The 19,600-nt window shown below is 39.3% G+C and overlaps 1 protein-coding gene across 2 annotated transcripts in view; it reads left to right on the top strand.

The window, feature by feature from the left end:
* Positions 1 to 19,600, top strand: part of PLA2G7 (phospholipase A2 group VII) — a 36,375-nt gene that overhangs the window by 13,067 nt on the left and 3,708 nt on the right. Inside the window, exons 2-10 of one of the 2 annotated variants that reach the window (XM_081295427.1) lie at positions 5,632 to 5,773; positions 10,605 to 10,726; positions 11,169 to 11,313; positions 12,821 to 12,914; positions 14,940 to 15,008; positions 15,592 to 15,715; positions 16,594 to 16,707; positions 17,727 to 17,818; positions 18,989 to 19,159. In XM_081295427.1, the coding sequence (XP_081151553.1) occupies positions 5,665 to 5,773; positions 10,605 to 10,726; positions 11,169 to 11,313; positions 12,821 to 12,914; positions 14,940 to 15,008; positions 15,592 to 15,715; positions 16,594 to 16,707; positions 17,727 to 17,818; positions 18,989 to 19,159 (1,040 nt within the window). In that variant the 5' untranslated portion in view covers positions 5,632 to 5,664. The remainder of the gene's footprint in view (positions 1 to 5,631; positions 5,774 to 10,604; positions 10,727 to 11,168; positions 11,314 to 12,820; positions 12,915 to 14,939; positions 15,009 to 15,591; positions 15,716 to 16,593; positions 16,708 to 17,726; positions 17,819 to 18,988; positions 19,160 to 19,600) is intronic. The other variant, XM_081295428.1, reaches the window with a different exon arrangement.

The raw sequence follows: 19,600 nt of genomic DNA, 5'->3' as shown, positions 1-19,600 counted from the left end.
TCTCTCCTCCGATGCCTGCGATATGTTAATCAGGAGCCATTTGTTGATATTTCCAGGAACAGGCTTTATCAGGTCCTCTTCCTGATCTAAAGGGTTCTTTCTCAGCTTTTGAAAAATATAAAACTGGTGCTCACTTGGGCAGCACATACACTAAAATTGGAACCATACAGAGAAGATCAGCATGGTCTCTGGGCAAGGATAACATACAAATTTGAGAAGTGTTCCATATTTTAAAAAAATAAAATAAAACAAGAAATATAAAGTGTCAGACACACACAAAAAAGGAGTATCAAAAACTTCTTTTACCTCTTTATCCCTTTGTCACACATCAGTTGCTCAGTTTCAAAAGGTATCAGTAGTTGAGTGGCAGAAGAACTACTTGTCCAGAACTACCTGTCTCACTTGGAAAACTCCTGAGAAAGGACTGGCTGGGGTTGCCTCAAACCAGGGAACAGTATATTTCTAGCAGAATGATTTTCTCATTTTTGTTTTTAATTGAAATGCAAGAAGAGTTACCACTCTAAGAATAGAACTGTTTGTTCTGAAGTGCTTTTCACCCTTAGGTGTTATCTATTCCCACTCTCTTCAATCATGGAAGTGACATCACAAACCATATTCTGAAGAATCTGGTTCCTGATGTGCAGAGAGTGTGTTTATGGTGGTACTGGAGGATGGAGGGCACCCTGCCTCCCTCCTGTCTGAAATGTGGCCGTCAGTGGTGCTGGGGAGCCAGAGTACACCAGGAACTGATTTAGAGGACATTGAAAGTCCTCTTTCCTCCAGACCATGGAAGAGCTGACAGGCTATCTGGTGGAGCAATTCTATGAAGGGAGCATTGCAGTACTTGGTACCTTGTGCCCTAATGGAAGCAGGTACAGACTGTTTCCAGATAAAAAGGAGGCAGGCTGCTGTCTGCTGGTGGCCTCTGCTCGCCAAGGTGGGCAGTGTCTTCTTTGGTGCTCTTGAGGGGCCAGATCCAGAGAAAACCTCCCTTTCCGACTTCAGGGAAACTTCAGTAAGGGTTTTTCCACTGCTAGAACACAGCTGCCTCACAATCAGCCAGGGCCAGTCTTGGCACGAGGATGAGTCAGAGGCGGCGAGGAAGGGCAAGGCATTTTATAGTAGTAGGAAGGTGGTCAGAAGAGGGATCTCATTTGGGTTCTTCTAACACTCAGCACATTGGAGCAAAAGAAGGCCCTCCTGGTAGTCCTGTCCATGCCAAAAATCTCACTGGGTGATCTCAGACAGGTTTCATTGACTTTCTGTGTTCCATTGACCTCATTCTTCCAGATACAAAATGCTTCTCTTCCTTTATTTTTACTATACTATGTACATAATCTTTCTAGCATTCATTATTGTTGAAAAGACTCACTGCTGGGGATTTTGACAGCAAAAATTGGATTGACTTTCAAAACCTTTTCATTCCAAACATAGTGACTAGCACACAGACATTCTTAAAATTGAGTGAATGAATTTATGAACAAATAAATATAGGAAATATAAGTGAGCCAGGCAATCATTACATTATTTAGAAGATTATTACTTTAAGGATCAGATCAGATATCATGACAATAGGACATTGATAAAACTAAATAAATGGTCCTGTCGTCCCAGTGCAGCCATTTTCAAACATGGGATTGGCTGTATCAGATGCTATATCAGCCTTCAGAGGATATCTGAATATCTGATATCAGGGTATCCAGGAGCCTTTGTAAGAAGCTGAATGAGGTCAGGATGGAACTCTGTGTGCCATCTCACCTGGCCTTATTTCTGCACTGCTCTATTCTGAGGACCCAGGGTGAGGGTCCCTGCACTGGTCTGGTAGGAAATGTGGAGAAAACAGAGATTCCAGTTCTGCTTGGGGGGCTTGGGGAATCCCATCCAGTAGTTGGCTCTCTGTGAGGCTTCCTGGGGTTACTGATGGGAAAGATGTAATGAACATCAAGGAGTTGAGGGCAAGCTGGCCTTTGATTAGAGTAAATTGCTAACAACCAATAGTAATTTCCTTTTTTAATGTTTTACTTTGTCTTTCTCTTTGTTCTTCTTTATCCCCATTGATCTTCCAGATGAGCTCAATGGCCTTCCTCTTATTTAGTCACAGGCCAAAAGCATCAGGGACAGAATTTTATAAAGCCCCCTACTCACATTCCTATAAATGCTCCCTATGGGTGATGTGATCTGATGAAAAGTTTAGTCATGACAGCATAATGGAGGGTTAGTCATGGGAGCTGGTAAGCAAATAGCCTGGCTTCAGGTTAACAAATAGCCTAATGCTTATTTGGAAAACCCAATAGCTTTTCCTCTAGATTCATACTCAGTCCTCTGCAGTTTCCCAGAGTCTCAGCATGCTGCTCCCTGAATATAACATGGAGTGGAAACAAGGAGACAGATTCTCATCTCTTTAGAGAACAATATCCAACTCTTCAAGTCATCCTCTTGGTACAGGAAGCAGTTTCTAAACACCACAGCATCATTTAAATGGTTGTTTTGTGTATTCATTTTAGGAGATTACAGTTTTAGAGAAAACAAAAAACAGATACAACCCAAATTGGTATGTTTTAGTTTAAAAAACAGGGACTGAGATATTCTGGGTACAAGCCTGGCCTCCAGCTCTCCCAGATGTGTTTTGGACAAGTCAGCTAAATTCTCCTTGCCCTGACTTCCTCACTTTTAGAATAGGGGAAAGTAAACATCTGTCCTTGATTGTTGTGATGATAATTAAATAGAATTACAGGAACTGGTATTCTGTTTTTTTGTGCCAGGAACTGTACAAAATGCTGGACACACAATCTTGCTAATATCATTATTCATTTGGTGAATGAACTTCTTTGAATAACTTCTCATGTTATTTCAAAATTGCACAACAAATTAAAAATTAGAAGATATCTATTATATTCTATCAAAGGGAAAGTTGGATATTTCTCCAGTGATCTATCCAGGATTATTTTATTTCCTATGAAAATAGTTGATCTCACTGTAGCCCCATCTCTTCTGAAATCTTTCTTTCTGAATTCTTGTTGTTCTCTGAATTTGTACCATTTCATTTAACAATTTTCAATGATTCTGTAAGCTGGGCACGGTGGCGCATGACTGTAATACTGGTGGCATGGGAGACTGAGGCAGGAGGATCCTGGATTCAAAGCCAGCTTCAACAAAAGCAAGTCGCTAAGCAGATCAGTGATACCCCCACCCCACCCTGTTGAGAGCCACAGCCGACTCCTGAGGAGCTGTTTTGTTTGGCGTGTGTGGTTCTAAAAATAAAGTTCGTTTCTTTTGACAAGTGGCTCCTGAATTGTGCCCAACCAGACTGCGGCACCACCCCACCCCCGTCTCTAAATAAAATACAAAATAGGGCTGGGGATGTGGTTCAGTGGTTGAGTGTCCTTGAGTTCAATCTCTAGTACCCCCACAGTGCCTCTGTAATTTGATGCCTTTCTGTTTTATATCTGCTAGTCTTATTTCTGAAATCCAATTATTAGCTCTTTTAGGGAAAGCATTGTGTTAAATTCTTTAGTATTTACCACAATTGTTGCCATAGAGGGTGTATATAGTATTTGTTTAATAAATACCCTTTGATTCAATGTCTGAGGTCTGGTATTAGGATAGGCCATGCTGTGCAATAACCATGTTCATGTAATAGCAACCTGGAAATTTCAGTGACTGAACACAAAAAAACACGTTTATTTCCTGCCCCTGAAATATTCCTTTGCAGTGGCAGGGACTCTTCTTTATCCAGTGATTAGGAATCTAGGCTTCCTCCACCTCAAGACCCCCATTTATCAGCATCTGGTCTCTGAGTTGGCAAAGGAACAGATGAAGAAGACACACTGGCTTTCAGGTGACTCAAAACCCTTCTGTTCATATTTCCATTACTTGAAATTAGTTGCATTCTGAGACTGTTGCCCCAGTTCAATCACAGGGGAGGCTAGGATGTGTAAGGAAACACAGAGATATTTGAGAGCACAAATTGTCATGCCACATATCTGTGTGGTATCTTTTACAAAAACAACTCTGTCAACTAGTTAGCATCTCAATACAGCAGGACCTATAAGTCACATAGACCATGAAACTTAGCTCAGTTAGTATTAGTAACCACATTTCAGAAACTATTAGAATTCAAGGTTTATTCATGCAGCAAACATTTATTGAGTGCCTAGTGGGTCCCAGGCACTATTCTAAGTCTCGTTAAAACAGCAAGGGGGAAAAAAAATAACAAATTCCTATATCCATAGAACTTAATTTCTAGTGGAAAAATAATAAATACTTAACAAATAATGTCGAGAGCATGATAGTTTGTGATAAATATTGGAGAAAATGAAGTAGGGAGGGATAATTAATGGGGGGATGAAGTTTGGATTGCAATTTTAAATAGAGCAGGAAAAGGTGCTCTGTGTAAAACTGGAGCAAAATCCTGGAAGTGAGAGGATGTCATTTGCATGTCAAGGGGAAGAGCCTTCCTATGAGAAGGAACACATGCCAAGACCCTGAGGTGGAGATGTGGAGCTCAGAATGCCTGGCATGTTTGGTGAGTGACAAGGAAGCCACTATGGTTGCAGTGAGTGTGCAAGAGGGAATAGAGGCAGGACTGCCCAGTCTGTTGATTAGGGACTAAGGAGAGCCTTATATGATACTTTACTTGGTGACATATGGAGTCATTTGGGAGTTTTGAGCAAAGGAGTAACACGACCATTCTGGCCACTATATTGAGGAAAGACCGTGAGCAAGGGTTAAGAAAGAAGACAAGTTAAAGATATTGCCAGATTCATATTGAGAGATGGTAGTGACTTGGACCATTGCCATCATCCCCCAAAATTGGAGGGACAGATTTTAAAGGGAGAAGTAACGTACAAATGCAATATAGCTTTTTCTGATAGGATGTTAACATACAGTCTGATTGTGATGTGATTTATTATTACTCCCTAGTCCAGAAGCCTATTGTTTCATTCAATGATTCAAGAAGCATTCCTGAAAGATCAATTGATTGCCTGGGACACAAATAAGAACTCACCTGTGTTTTTCAGAAGCTTGCAGTGTAGTAGGTGTATAAAATCTGTGAAAAAACTAATGCATCATTAGCACCAAAATTAACCCCAGCAGCAGTAGTATAATTATGATGGGAACATTAGTAAAAACTGTTAACTGTATACTATATGCTGGATGCGCCTGTGGATATTAAGAAGATGATATATGGCTGTTATAATTACTATATTTTGATGTTCTTCTTTATAACCAAACTAGAGTGTTATAAAATTAGAGAACTTGTGGGCTGGGTTTGTGGCTCAGTAATAGCATGCTTGCCTAGCACACCTGAGGCACTGGATTCGATTCTTAGCACCACATACAAATAAATAAAAATAAAGGTCCATCAACAACTAAAAAATATTTTTTAAAAATAGAGAATTCATGACCAAAAACCTAATGTAATGATCTAACACTATTATTTTTGTGCTGTATCACCCAACAGGATCAAGAATTTTGCCATCCTAGAACCTACTTAAGACCCAGCTCAGAAAATGCATGTTCCATTTTTTTTTTTCCAAATCTTGCTAATAGCCCAGCTTCCCTGACTTGTCAGCTTCTTTAAGTCCTCTTCATTGCATGTTCTTTTTTCTTTTAATTTTCTGTTTGAAGAGGTTAAGCTGAAACCGCTGCTCAGCTCCCAAGATGGCACCACCCAAATTGCATGTGCTTTTCTGCCTCTGCAGCTGCCTCGTACTGGTTCATCCTTTTGACTGGCAACAACTAAATCCCACTGGGTTTATTAAATCAGCAGGTAAGAGGTCTATTTGTTGAAGGGCCTGAACAACTGACCTGTTTCCAAACACCCAGGTGACTCAGAGATGTAGCACATTTGGACTTCTAGGCAAGTTTTATCAGGAAATACTTGTGGGGATCCTCAATTCTCCCAGGATAGTATGAAGGCCTCACATTTTCCTCTTTATGACTGAAACTGAGGGAGTGCCTGTGTACTGCAAGATCATGACTGGAGAATGGAACCAGGATGAGACCTTTCACTGGAACCTCAGGTTGCAGTGATGGTAGAGAACTCCCTCAGTGCTACCCCTTCTCTCCCTTGCTCCCTTTACCACCCAGACAGGGTAACACAACTGCCTTGGAGTTCCCTCCAAGGCAGTCTCAAAACCTGCTTCCATGAAGGGGGGAAGAGGCAGATATAGGTGTCTTGGTCAACAGATAATAGTCCTGGTCTGTAGTGAAGGGTGGGGAGAGAAGATGACATTTTAGGGTCTTGGGATCCATAGGGTATTGATTGTTTCTACCAAAGAGTAGGGAGAAGTGGAGGACAAGTAGGCATCAAGACAGGCCAGAGGAGAATGGATGTGGTGACTTGCCTTCTCACTTGTGGTAAGAAGGGAAGGAGAGGTCAGGAAGGTTTGGACAAGTCCAGAAAGTGTGGCTCAAGTGGGACAGCCATCTCTAGACAGGTTCATCTCATGTCACCAAGAAGGCCCTTTAAGGCAAAGAGATTGCTTATGGAACTTTCTGAATTGCTGCTCATTTCAAAGGGTTGTAATGCATGAACTTCTCTCTCTGGTCTCCTGTGGAGAACAGTCGGCAGATTGTGAGTGTTGTTACACTATCTGCACACCTGAATGGATGTGGTCACCCCAGATCTAGTTGTGCAGGCTTGATGGGTGACTCCTTACCAGAACATTTACAAAAAAGATTTCGTAACTCTCTGTCATCAAGATAAATTTTTGCCCTACTTCATAATTGGAGAGATAAATGCCTTGTAGGAGAGGGACTGTATCTTATATCTATGTTTGCATAGGAAATTGAATAATCTCTCAAAGGGCCATTCATCCCTCAACACTTATCAGCAAATTAAGCATCAGGATACACTGGTGACTAAGACAAAGAGCTTATAGTCAAGATGTCTGAAATCCAGTTGAAATTCCGTGTTCTGAAATTAGGTAACATTTTACATCATGGGCAAATTATCATCTAGGGGACATTTACATCATGTACTCTTTATTGACACAGGGTGAGAAATTCAAGACATCCCCCCCCCCAATTCCCTTATGTTTAAAAGTCATTGAATAACTGTCACTGGACTGGTAGAAATTTGGGTACAGTAACATTACTTCGTGTATCTTTGTAGTCATAGCATTGAGCCCTGTGCCCTTCTCATCCTAAATACTCAAAAATGAATGAATAAATATTTTAAAATATTATAGCTTATAAAGCAAAATTTTAAATAATAGATGATTCTTTATAACTTTTATTAAATGAATACACAGACAGTATAAATATGCAGGTAAAAGGTTTATAAATAATTATGAGATATGTGATTTGCTAATAGAGGTCATAAAGCCATAGAAGAGAAGCTTATGTTCCTAGAAGGTGTACAGTTCATCTCTAGGAGTGAATATCAGGAATATTTGATAAATGAACACCACCAAAATCATGTAATAAGATTAAGAGTGCCCTGTAGGTTCCAATGTTAAAATAAAGTTGAACAAAATTATGAAGAGATATTTATAAATTCTGAACCACAAACTACATTATCTAAAAGTGACATCCCATATGACAAATCTTCCTCCCTTCCTTTGTGCTGACTCCTGCTGGTGGCTTGACCTTTGAACTGCAGGCCACTGAGCCTTTTCTGTAGCCACCCTGGTAAGCCACAGGACCCTGGAAACCTGTACCAAAACCTGGGTCAGCTGGACATGTCCTGTGACCCTCTCAGGAGTTAGGTGTCTTGCAATTGGCAGACCTATAGCCTCACCTTGACCTGTGGCTCCTGAATACTGGGTGAGGAGATTTTGAGGCAGATCATGTTTTGAACAACCAGGGCAACCTAGGTTATTGGAAGGGCCTCAGGGAATTGAGATCCCACAAGGGAGGAGATTCACTATGTGGGTTGGAGCCCTCAAAGGCTCTAGAATGACTTCCAGAGGTAGTGTCTCCAAGGCAGCCTTGGTTCTCTGAGGTTCCTCACTGAACTGTGAGAGCTGGAACCCCTCTTCCCAACCCAGTATAGCTGTGCCATGACTTCCTATGGGTCGGGACACAGCAGTTCACAGGCTGCTTATCACAGAAGGACAGGCAGGTGTGCCTTCCCCACTGTAATCTGAACATGATGTTTCCCTATTGAACCATGAAACATGGCTCAGTAGAGAGTTTTGAATGGGAGAGGAAGAGCCTTTTGATAAACAAACCCTGTAGTGTTCACCTATAGGTAAAGTTAAAAAAAAAAAAAACAATCCTAGAAATACCTTGAGTTTTTAATCTGCCCAATGGGAATGTGAGGTGCTCCAGTTTAAATCTTCTAAACTCCTCTAAGGATTTCACCATGAATTTGGCTTAATTCATATCTGGGAAGTGGACAATTAATAGCAGTTGAATGCCTGTTACAGGTCAAGTTCTCTGCTACGTACTTGACCTATACTGCCGCTGCACTTGTCCTCCAGGCTGGATAAGTGCTTTCATCCCCATTTTATTAATAAAGATCAAAAGGGAATAAGTTGCCTAGGCCAGAGAAGAATAGCTTGTAGGAAATACACCTGGAATTTGAAATAGGGTCACCTGGATCTCATACCCAGAGTTTGTTCACCCAGTGTCTTCCTTGGAACTACCTCCTGTCATTGACCATACATTGCTGACCTGTGAGTCTAGCCAGGTGACCTGGTACCTTAGCACAGAGTTTCTTAAACTTTAATGAGACTTTTCTGTTTCAGTAGAGTTAGGTAAAGTCTGGGAATGTGCATTTCCAAGCTCCAGGAAGTGCCAGTGATGCCCGTCTGTGGATCAGCTTTGAGTAGGGAGTCCTTATGTATTTCAGTAGGTGGCCTTCATCACTGGCAGGTGCTTTACACATGAGTCACCAGTGTGCAGGATGTAAATAGGTTTGTTCCTATGACTAAAAGCCTTCCTGAGCAATTATATTGATGCAGGTGTAATACCTAACATAGGCAGAGGCAGAGTGTGATGGAAAACACAAGAGAATCTGCCCAGCAGAGGATTCAACTCTCACAGTCCCAAAAGGAGAAGGAGTGAGCAGGCCAAGTGTATCCAGCAGAGGGAGAGTTTGGTATACTGATATTTGGACCCAACATCTTGAAACATGGATTTGACTGCAGTTCAGAAAGGAGAACAGATGAAGCTTCAGGTGTATAGAAGGGTTTTGGCACCAGAGAGAGAAAAGGAATTTCAGGAGTGGGTGGGTCAAAGAGTATATTTGACGGGTTTGAAAGAAGAGCAAGAGACCAGTTTAATTCATCTCATTTTGACGAATATTTATTGAGTGCTCACTATGTGCCAGAAAGGGCATTAAGGTCAAAGGTTTTTACAAAGATGTGGAGATCGCTGTCTTACTGTGGGAGACAGTGTGCAGATACATAACTTCAATACAGTGTGAAAAGAAGAATTGTATGTATATATTCACATTATGTTACTCTATGTATACATACATACATATGTATATACTAGAATCAGTGATACTGAGAATGAAAAAAATTAAGTCTGTTGAGGGGCGGATCAAGGAAGGCATGACTTCTGAAGGTACCAAGGGGATTTCAAGCACAGGCCATAGTAGCATTTGTGAAGTTACAGAGACACCAATAGCTCAGTGTGCTAAGACACAAGGAAGGGGATTACTTCAGGGGAAGAGGCAGTGGGTTTGAACATAGAGGATTTTTCTTACAGGAACTTGGGATTTAACTTGTGTGCCTGTGAACTCAACATATTTCAACCCCAGTAAACTAGAAAGAGGGTCACATTTGTGCTTAAAGTCACAGTGAATGTGCTTAGCAGGGCATGTGCCCATTTAAATATCTCCTACAAACTGCTTTCCAAAAGGACCCCAGACATTGTCCCTTTAAGAAAACACCACATGACGACAGGGAGCCACTACAGATTTTAAGAATTGCCTGGTGAGATTAGTGCATTGAATCATTCTAGGAGCTGGGTAAGGGATGTCTTCAAAGGGGTCAAGGTCCAAGTTGCATAGGACAGTTCAGAGAGATGGCAACTGCTTGATCAAGAGATAGGGAATTAGTGAGACAGGTGACAAGGTCAGGGATACACTGGGGAGATGATTCTAAGTTAAAACCAAATGTTAGAATTGAGTCTTGAGATGGATATGGGGGTTGGTAAGAAAGAGCTAGAAGAGTAGGATGTTTCCAGGTTTCTCTCCCTATCTATGCATGTGAGAGGGAATTCTGTTGTATGGTCTGTGTGGTTTGGTAAATTGCTGTTTAGTTCACCTTGGCCTATGGCATTAGGCAGAGATGCCCAGTGAGAAGTTATTAGTACAAATCTGAATGTAAGATAAAGTTCATGATTAGAAAAATCAGATTTGTGAAGTCATCTTTAATATACTCTAGACAGAAGCAGGGTGACAGCAAGCTGTATTAGGAAGTGATAGTCCCAAGCATCTTGGGGGAAGACCATGTCTACCTCCATGATTTTATTCTTCAAAACCCCTACATGGTGCTCTGCATACAACAGGTTCTCAATTAGTTTAAGAAATGAGAGAGACCAGAAACAATGGGAAGGAACTCAATTCCCTTGGAGTTCCTTGCATAATAAGACCTGAGGTGTGTAATGGATGATAAATGAGGTAACATGGGCCTGTTTTTCAGGATGGACTGATCAAATACAAATGCTGATGGCTGCTGTAAGCTTTGAACATACTAAAATCCCCAGAGGAAGTGGATCTTACTCTGTTGGTTGCACAGACTTGATGTTTGATTATACCAATAAGGTAATGCTTGGATTAATACAAATTATCCTTTTATTCTAACATTAACTACTGTCAAGATCCACTAGCAGGTGTTAAAACTTGGCATTGCCCTCATCTGAGAATGACTAATATTGCCACTTATATTGCTTCATCTGAAGCCTTTGCTAATTAAGTCATTCCCTAGCTCTTTGATGACATCTGATTAATTGCCTATGAATTCTCCCCACACTCAATAGCTGAAGCAAGTCTGCTCATTTTCTTTTCCCACTCAGAAAGCATATTGTTATTTTTCTTCTCCATACAAATTTTGTTCAATCACCACAGTATTTTTAAAAGTTGTCCAGACCTCATTATGAACAACAAAGGTATCTGGGTCTCCATTAATAAAATATGCAAAATAGCTGTTGGAATAGTTTTGAGAAGCAACTTGACTAAAAAATGTATTAATTTCTCTCCTTAACAGAGCACCTTCTTGCGTTTGTATTATCCATCTCAAGATTATGATCATTATGAGACCCTTTGGATCCCAAACAAAGAATATTTTTGGGGTCTTAGTAAATTTATTGGAACACATGGGCATATGAGCAAAATTTTAAAGTTTTTATACGGTAAGATTTCCATTGCTCCTACTCTGTTGGCTCTAGAATATGAGAAACCCTTAGAAACAATAAGAATTTCAGATAGTTCAGACCAAAGTAAATTTTCTCCAATCTAAACATCTCCTAAGGTGACAAGGACAGTATTTCTGAGGAGCCTAAGAGAATCTAGGGTTCTCATTCGTCCATTCTGAATTTGGTGGGAGTAGGTGAGAGGGTCAGACTGACCTACCATCTTTCTGTGGCTGGTCCTTGGTTTTTCCTCTTAGAGGCCCACCGGGAAGGCAAGAATATAATGAGAGTAGCAGGTTGGCTTAGGACCACTGCCCCATTTGCTCTTTCAGGCTGAATGAGAAAGAAAGTAGAAGCCACTGTAACTATCCGGATCAAAACAAAACAAACAAACAAACAAAAAAACTAATTTCTTACTTTTCACAAATGAAGAGACTTTGTTCTCTTCCCATTACCTACCTATAAGGAACCAGCCTCTCACTAATAAACGATGTTCATTCATGATTTAATGTGTCCAGATTGTGCTAACACAGACTTTCCTCATCTATCTGCCCAGATACCGCCATTGGGTCAATGTTAACTATGTCTTCAAATTTCTCCCTCAAAACCACCTACAAGTTCTAGAATTAATTTTAAACTTAGAATTTTTTTAAAAAACAGTCTAATGTAGGAATTATGAGAATATCATATTATACATCTTTATTGTGAATAATTTATAAATCACTTCCATAGCGATCATCACATTCAATTTTCCTGACCACAACTTCATTTTATAGATGAGAAAAAAAATGAAACAAAAAATATGGTCACAATTATTATTGCCTGACAGTTGTGAAGGAATGGAGGAAAATATTTTCCATGTTTTTGAGCCCCTTACTGTATGAGTGGATAGGTGCTCAATTTTATTAATTAAAGAAAACTCTCTCAAAACCTCTATGAGGTAGTTATCATTTCCTCCACTTCCCAGGAGAGGAGTCTGAAGCTCAGAAAGTCAGCAATTTGCCAGAGGCCACTAGCTGGTGGATGGCAGAGGTGTATCCAAAGCCACCTTTAAGTATGAAGTCTGTGGTCTCACCACCCTTCACTGGATCATGACAAATTAAAATGATAGGAGTCTCTGATTCTTAGATTCTGGTTTTCAGTGTAACACTCCTGAGTTTACTCCATGGTTTGGTTTTAGAACATTCCCTTTGACATTGTCTCAAACATCAAAATAGTAATAAGTAGCAGCCCCCCTGAATACACCTGTGTAGGAAAATCTCTAACCTTAAGTTCAGAGCTGGCAGCGAGAACCGATAGCTAATGATAGTACCATGTGAGAAAAGACCATACGATGCAGGTATTTGGTTGGTGAGTAACCAGTAGCTGACTTTTTAATAAGTTCACTATTAAGCCATAAAAACATAAATTCCATGCTTCCAGATTTTATGCTAAGGAGATGTAAGTTAAGTTCACTAGCAACATTCAAGTCAGAGAAAATACTAACTAATTTCCTATTGTTGTCTAGGTTCAATAATAATTCCTGCAAACTGGAATTCTCCTCTGAGGACTGGTGAAAAATACCCGCTTATTATCTTTTCTCATGGTCTTGGAGCATTTAGGTAATGTTTGAGAGATTGGACAGCTTTATCCTCTAGCTATCTATGACTGAATAGGTTTTTTCCCCCAAAAAAAGGAACAGCAGATTTTAGAATGTCATACTGGCCCTTGTCCTGGGGTACTGGGCTTCCTCAAGAATTGGCTGTAGTGGGCTGATTGGTCCTAGCTCTATCTTGTCAAGTAGTACTTTACCTCCTTCCAGTTCATGGAAACTAGCCTTATAACAGAGAAGAGAGGATGCTTTTGCCATTAGACATTTTAATTATTTACACTCTTTTGAAATTATCCTGTGTTAGTTCATACCTTCCAAGAAACAAAGATTGGATTAGCTGCAAAAGATATTTGAAAGAAAGAAAAATACCTGTGCAGGTTCGAAGGAAAGATGGGGAAAGCCTTCAAATCATGGGACACCTGGAAAGGAGAATGAGGAAGGAAGAAGGATTAGATAACAGGAGTCTCTGATTGTAGTAGAGTTCTAAGAAAGTATGCACCAGGCCTACGGAAGGAGTGCTTGAGCTGAAGTTGCTTGTCAAGATTCTCAATCTCAAAGAAATGAGCCTATGTTAGTACCCAATCTGTGCAGATCACTGGGAGTGTCTCACAGCTTAGCTTGCTTTTGAACATGTTGATGGATCTAGAGGAGCAGGAGCTGAATGGGGTCTTTAAGACCACAGCATGACATCTGAGGGGCACATTTTAATGGCAACTATACCCTCTCAAACTTTCTTCTTCTGTCTTCTCAACTGCCTCTCCTTCTCCTACCTTGGAGGATTTTAAGACTTTCAGAGAATAAAAGGTGATTTCTGACTGAAATGAAGTTGGGTAGCATCTTCAATAAAGAATTATCTTTAACACTTTAACTTAGTCTGGTTAGTTATTTGATTTCTACTGGTGCCTGGCAAAGTGAAATCTTAGCACCAAATCCAGCCTGCCACCATTTCTGTAATAAGCTTTGATTGGAAAGCGGCCAAGCCCATTCAGTTTTCACACTGTGACTCTTTTGTGCAACAACAGCAGAGTTGCATAGCTGTGACAAACACAGTATGGCCCTCAAAGCTAGAAATATTTGCTCTCTGGTCTTTAACAGAAAGTCTGCTTATCTCTGTAGAGGACCATTTCTCCTCCTACAAAGGTCCTCTGTCTTCAGCATTAGAAGATATTGTTCCCAGACACCACTTTTTACTTTCTATGGGCATTTCCTGTTGAATGCAGGATGTGAGAAAAAGATTATGCAGAATGAAGACACAGAGGAGGGTATAAGGGCTATGGTTTTTAATCCCTCCACCCAGTCCAATCATTTCAGTAACAGCTAGCAAGTGTTAAGTATTTAACCTGCTTCAGATAGGGTTATAAGCACTGAAGACCTAACAATTCACTTGATCCTTACTTGTGAGGCACCACACGGTTATAGCATCACCTTATTACAGATAAGGTAGAGAAAAGATAAGTGCCCTATCCAAGGTACCCAGCTACTAAATAGAAGAACCAGGATTTAAACTCAGTGGTCAGATCGAGGTTGATTTCTCTTAACTGCCTTCCTATGTACATCATCTTGTCCAAACTGTACAGCTATCCTTGAGGTAGGGGTTTATTCTTAGCCTCAATTTTGCAGCAATTAATCAAAATATCAGATAGCTGGTTAGTGGCAAAGTCAAGATTTTAAAAAACCCCAAAATCTCAAAGGCAACATTTGTAATCACTTTGCCAGGGTTTCTCAAGCTCAATGTTATTGACATTTGGGGGCCAAATAATTTTGTTTTTAGAGAGTTGTTCTGTGTATTTTAAGATGTTTAGCTGTGTCCCTCTACTTATTGGATGACCTTAGTGCCCTTCTCCCAGTTGTAATAATGATAATACCTCCGGCATTGTCAAATAGCCCCTAAGGGTTAAGGTTGCTCCCTGGGTGAACCAAAGCTCCTAACTCTACCTCCAGGCACTGGCCTCCCAGTTCTGTTTCTGGTTGTCTTAGCAGAACCAGACTGTCATCATGCCTCGTAGTTGCAATACTTCTCTCTTTTTGTTTTAAGGACAGTTTATTCTGCTATTGGCATTGACCTGGCATCTCATGGATTTATAGTAGCTGCTGTAGAACACAGGTAGGTATCATGGTATGGCTGGGGTCTTTAGTCAAATACAGAGAAAGTTGATGCCCATAATTATGCTTTTATCATACAAGTTGAAAAAATTGTTGATGAGATTTTCAACTATGATTACATGATGAGGTTGGGGGAAAGGGGGCTGAGTTAGATTGTCAAGGCTTAAAAAAACAAATTTTGAAGTGTTATTGTGTGCCCTATACTGTGCTAAGTGTTTTTCATACACCAATTATTTAGACTTCATAACAATCCTACAGGATGGTTATCATTATTCAACTTAAGGAAGATGGAAATGAAGATGAGAAAAGATAATTTGTCCAAAGTCAGATGCTGGGATTTGATTCCATTATATTTTCCTCCTAGTATTGTGAAGACTGAATAAGGTGTTTTTACATGTGACTTGACAAGGAGCAATAATATCCATTTCCTAGAGCTTCCTTGGGGTCCTCTTTAATTAATAAAGAAAGTATAATAGAAGAGGAAAAACAAGTTAAAAAAATCAGAAGAAAGTTGAGTCAAGGATGGAGTGGAGGAACATGGATCAGATGAGGAAGGAGTAAAATCAGTTATGTTTGCATTATAGAGATGGATCTGCGTCTGCAACTTACTATTTCGAGGACCAGTCTGCTGCAGAAACAAGGAACAGGTCTTGGCTCTACTTTAAAACCCTGGAACAAGGAGAGGAGGAGACTTTTCGAAAACAGCAGGTACTTTGCCATGAGAAGAGAGGTGTTCTGGTGGCCTAAAGTGTGTATGTAAAAAACAATGACATTTGTTAATTTAATTTTACACATGGCAAACTATGCTCCTGGCTCTCCTACTCCCCATTAACAAAAGATCTGTCAGAAGATATCCAAGTAGTAAGATTTCCTTAACAAAATGTCTGGTTCACAGTAAAAGTAAACACAAGTCTTTCTGGCAGAATTTTCTGGTATTGAAACTTCTAATTTTAGAATCTCAAAAGTGATAAGAAATAAACTAATAGATCCCCTACCCCTGCAGGCAATAGAAAAAAAAAGGACTTCAAAGAGGCAGTATATAACAATGCTAAGAGTACAGTCTTCATAGTCCAACTTCCTACGTTTGAAAGTTGAACTCTACTAGCTTCATCACTTTGCTGAACCAGGACAGGTTCATCTCTTTTGGTTCCGCATTTTATCTGTTACAAAACAGTGAGTTATGATAGCAGTGTCTATCTTACAGAGCTGTTGGGACAATTAAGTGAAATAAAGCACATTTATTGTTTCTTTGTTGTTGGCATTTTACGTATGGTATGGCATCGAAGTTCACCCACATTTTATCGATGTAGACATTGTTATACAATCAGTGGAAGCCCAGGGAGATTAAGTAAATCATCTGAAGTTACACAGCACCTAAGCACAGAGCCAGGATTTGAACTAAGCTATACTTCTGTGAAGCTGATAACCATGTCCCCATGTCAGCCTGCACGCTAATCATTAATCACTCAGATGTTTCCAGTTTATAACAAACCAACTATTTTCCCAAATGCAACCTCTGTACAAACTTTAAGATAAATGTTAAAATCTTTTACTTTATCATTTCTTTCTTCTATTAATCATATTAGGTGCAGCAGAGAGCAAAAGAATGTTCCGAGGCTCTCAACGTGATTCTTGACATTGCTGACGGAACGCCAGTGAAGGACGTGTTAAATTTAGGATTTGATTTACAACAACTGAAGGTGAGCTTTAAAAAAGCCATGCCCCTACCTTGACCCATTGTTCTTTATTGTTGATGTTGTCTGATTTTCAGCTATATTGCAGGATAAAGAATTATTAAAAACAAAAACAAACAAAAAACATTAAAAAATGCAGGCAAAGTAGTACAGCAGTGAAGAGTGTATTAAGTTCAACTACAAATGAAATGACCAAGGGTCAGTTTTAATCCACAAAAATGGCATCTTTATATAGATCAACTTGATACTTCCAGGGGAATTATTATAATTTCTTGGACAGCTCCTACATGTTCTTGAACCTAAACTTGAAAAGTTGATTAAAAGTTTTTGGACACAATTTTGGGAGCGAGTGGAAGAATATCAGAGTGGACAGCATAAGCAAAGACTCAAAAGTGTTCAGGGGTAGGGTAGGGTAGAGTACAGGAAGCAGGGGAACTAGAAGGAGTTTAGTTTCAGGATAAGATGAGGATCTGTCCTCCAGGTCAATGAAGAGTTTGCAGTCTTTCAATCATATAGTCATTACTCATATCTCTCTCTCCAATATCCAGGCCTTTGTACATGTTGACCTCTTGGTCTGACATACCCTTCCCCGCAACTAACTCCTTCCTCATTGTCAATACTCTAGTATTGTCAATACTCTGATAGACTGTGAATTCACTGAAAATGAGACTGCACTGCCTGGCACGTAGGAGGTACTCAGCAATGGTCAAGGAATGACTAAACCAATAAATATAGGCTGGGGAGGGGCAGAAATCAGAACTGATGTTGAAGTTTCAAGTGTGGGTGACTAGGAAGACCATGAAGTTACTTCTGAATTCTTACAAATTATTTATATACACATATATACACACATCTAAGACATATGTATATGTATGTGTATGTGTACATTCTATTTTATAGAAAATCAAGTACTTACTCATTGCCTGTGAAATGAGTAATGACTATATGATTGACAAGATCATGTAGTCTATTCTTCTAACACTATGTGAAATAGTTATACATGTTTATCATGCTTTCTCACATAGGGCTCCATCGATAGGAATAAAATAGCAGTAATTGGACATTCTTTTGGTGGAGCAACAGTTATTCAAGCTCTTAGTGAAGACCAGAGATTCAGGTAAGAAAATAAGACAAAGCAAGAGATGAGTAAATTATTAGAAGAGTGGGAATAAGAACACATGTGAGATGCAATGTTTTTTGTTGAAGTCTTTGTGAAGAAGAGATGTGACCAGGTTTATAAGTCAATCTCTTTGCCTCCATCAGGCATTCTATATAAATTTTCCTAGGTGGAAACCATTTACTACTCCTGCTATTAAAAACTCCCCACCCCTGTAAACTTTCCCCCATCATTCTTATTTATCTGCTCAAGAGCTTAATGTTTTCACTTAGAAATTTATCTTTGCACACATCTGTTCTCACATAATGATTGTGATAATAATATTGCCATCTTATAATATTTCTAGACTTTTGTAATAAGCAGGATTATTAAAAATTAGTTTTTCTCCATCTATCTTTAAGGCATAGCTGGATGTAAAAGCACACAGTTATTTGTGTAGGAGTCAGGACCAGACCCCACCCAGTTTTCTAATTTGCAAAAAATATTTTCTTTCTTGAACTGCTTCATTCCAGATTGGTGAGATCACATAGAACCAAACATATGGAAAGTAGGCAGGATCATTTGTGAAATTTAACCTGAAATTGCTTAAAATCTGTTTCAATTTCTTCTTTTATCCACTGAGCACGTCAGATGGGTTATTCAAAAGGTCAGGAAACATAGTATATACTTGTAAAAAGAAAAGTTAGTGACATTTTAAATGATATGCTTCCTACATCTTTCTGTAACTCCCAGATAATTCTTCAGGTGAAGCAATGAATTCATTTGTTCCTCTGGACCAGGTATAATAAATACACTATGGAGTGCCCTGAAGCTCTGGGAACACAGATGAATTGGTTCATTTATTGTACTTTTGAGACACCTCACAGTTTTGAAGAAATTGCTACTTATTTTTAAATTTATTTTGAAAACAATGTAACAAAATTGAACAATAAAAGTATTAAGGAAATGTCTTTTCATAGGTTGCAATTCCTAAAAACCTCCTACAGAAAACAATTATGTAATGCAAGTCTGCTACCTTATAAAACTAGTGATATCCCTTTTTCACACTGAAGTATAATAGTTATTATGCCCAGAAAGATAACCCATAATACATTTGGTGTGTTAGGAAGCCCTATATGTTGGCCAGTGTGTAACTAGCCTTTCTTCATCACTGTTAACAAATATCTGCAGGTGTGGCATTGCCCTTGATCCATGGATGTATCCAGTGAGTGATGATATGTATTCCAAAGTTCCTCAGCCCCTCTTCTTTATCAACTCGGAACAATTCCAGTCTCCTAATGACATCAAAAAAATGACAAAATTCTACCTACCTGATAAAGAAAGAAAAATGATTACAATCAAGTGAGTATTAGTAACGTATTCCATCTAAAACAGAAACGGAACTTGGACAAATGTCAACAGACACTATTTTGTGACCATTACAGTAATGTTAAATCAGTTATTTAAACTTTCAATGAGGAGCATGTTAGATGATCTCAGTTTCTAATTACATTTACTCTTTTTAAAATGAAAATACTTTCAGTAGTGTTAACATATATAGTGTAAGTACCAGTAATTTAAATTTGCATTAGGCTATGAACACCTTTTATCTAAAAAACATTTTGGAGGTGGGATGCAGGAACAAAGTATTCTATCCTTATTTCCAGGCTAGGAACTCCTAAAGAAGAAGTCAGATCTTCTACCGTGCTAACCTGTTGTAAAAGAATCAGAGATTATTAATTCCTTGGAGCTTTAACAAGTTGCCCTTGAGGATTAGCATTATGCTTCCATCATGAATATGAG

Source organism: Spermophilus citellus (genome assembly GCF_964194105.1).
Source record: "Spermophilus citellus genome assembly, chromosome: 5".
Taxonomy (NCBI): domain Eukaryota; kingdom Metazoa; phylum Chordata; class Mammalia; order Rodentia; family Sciuridae; genus Spermophilus; species Spermophilus citellus.
Note: the sequence above shows the minus strand (reverse complement) of the source record. Positions and strands in the feature narration are given on the sequence as shown.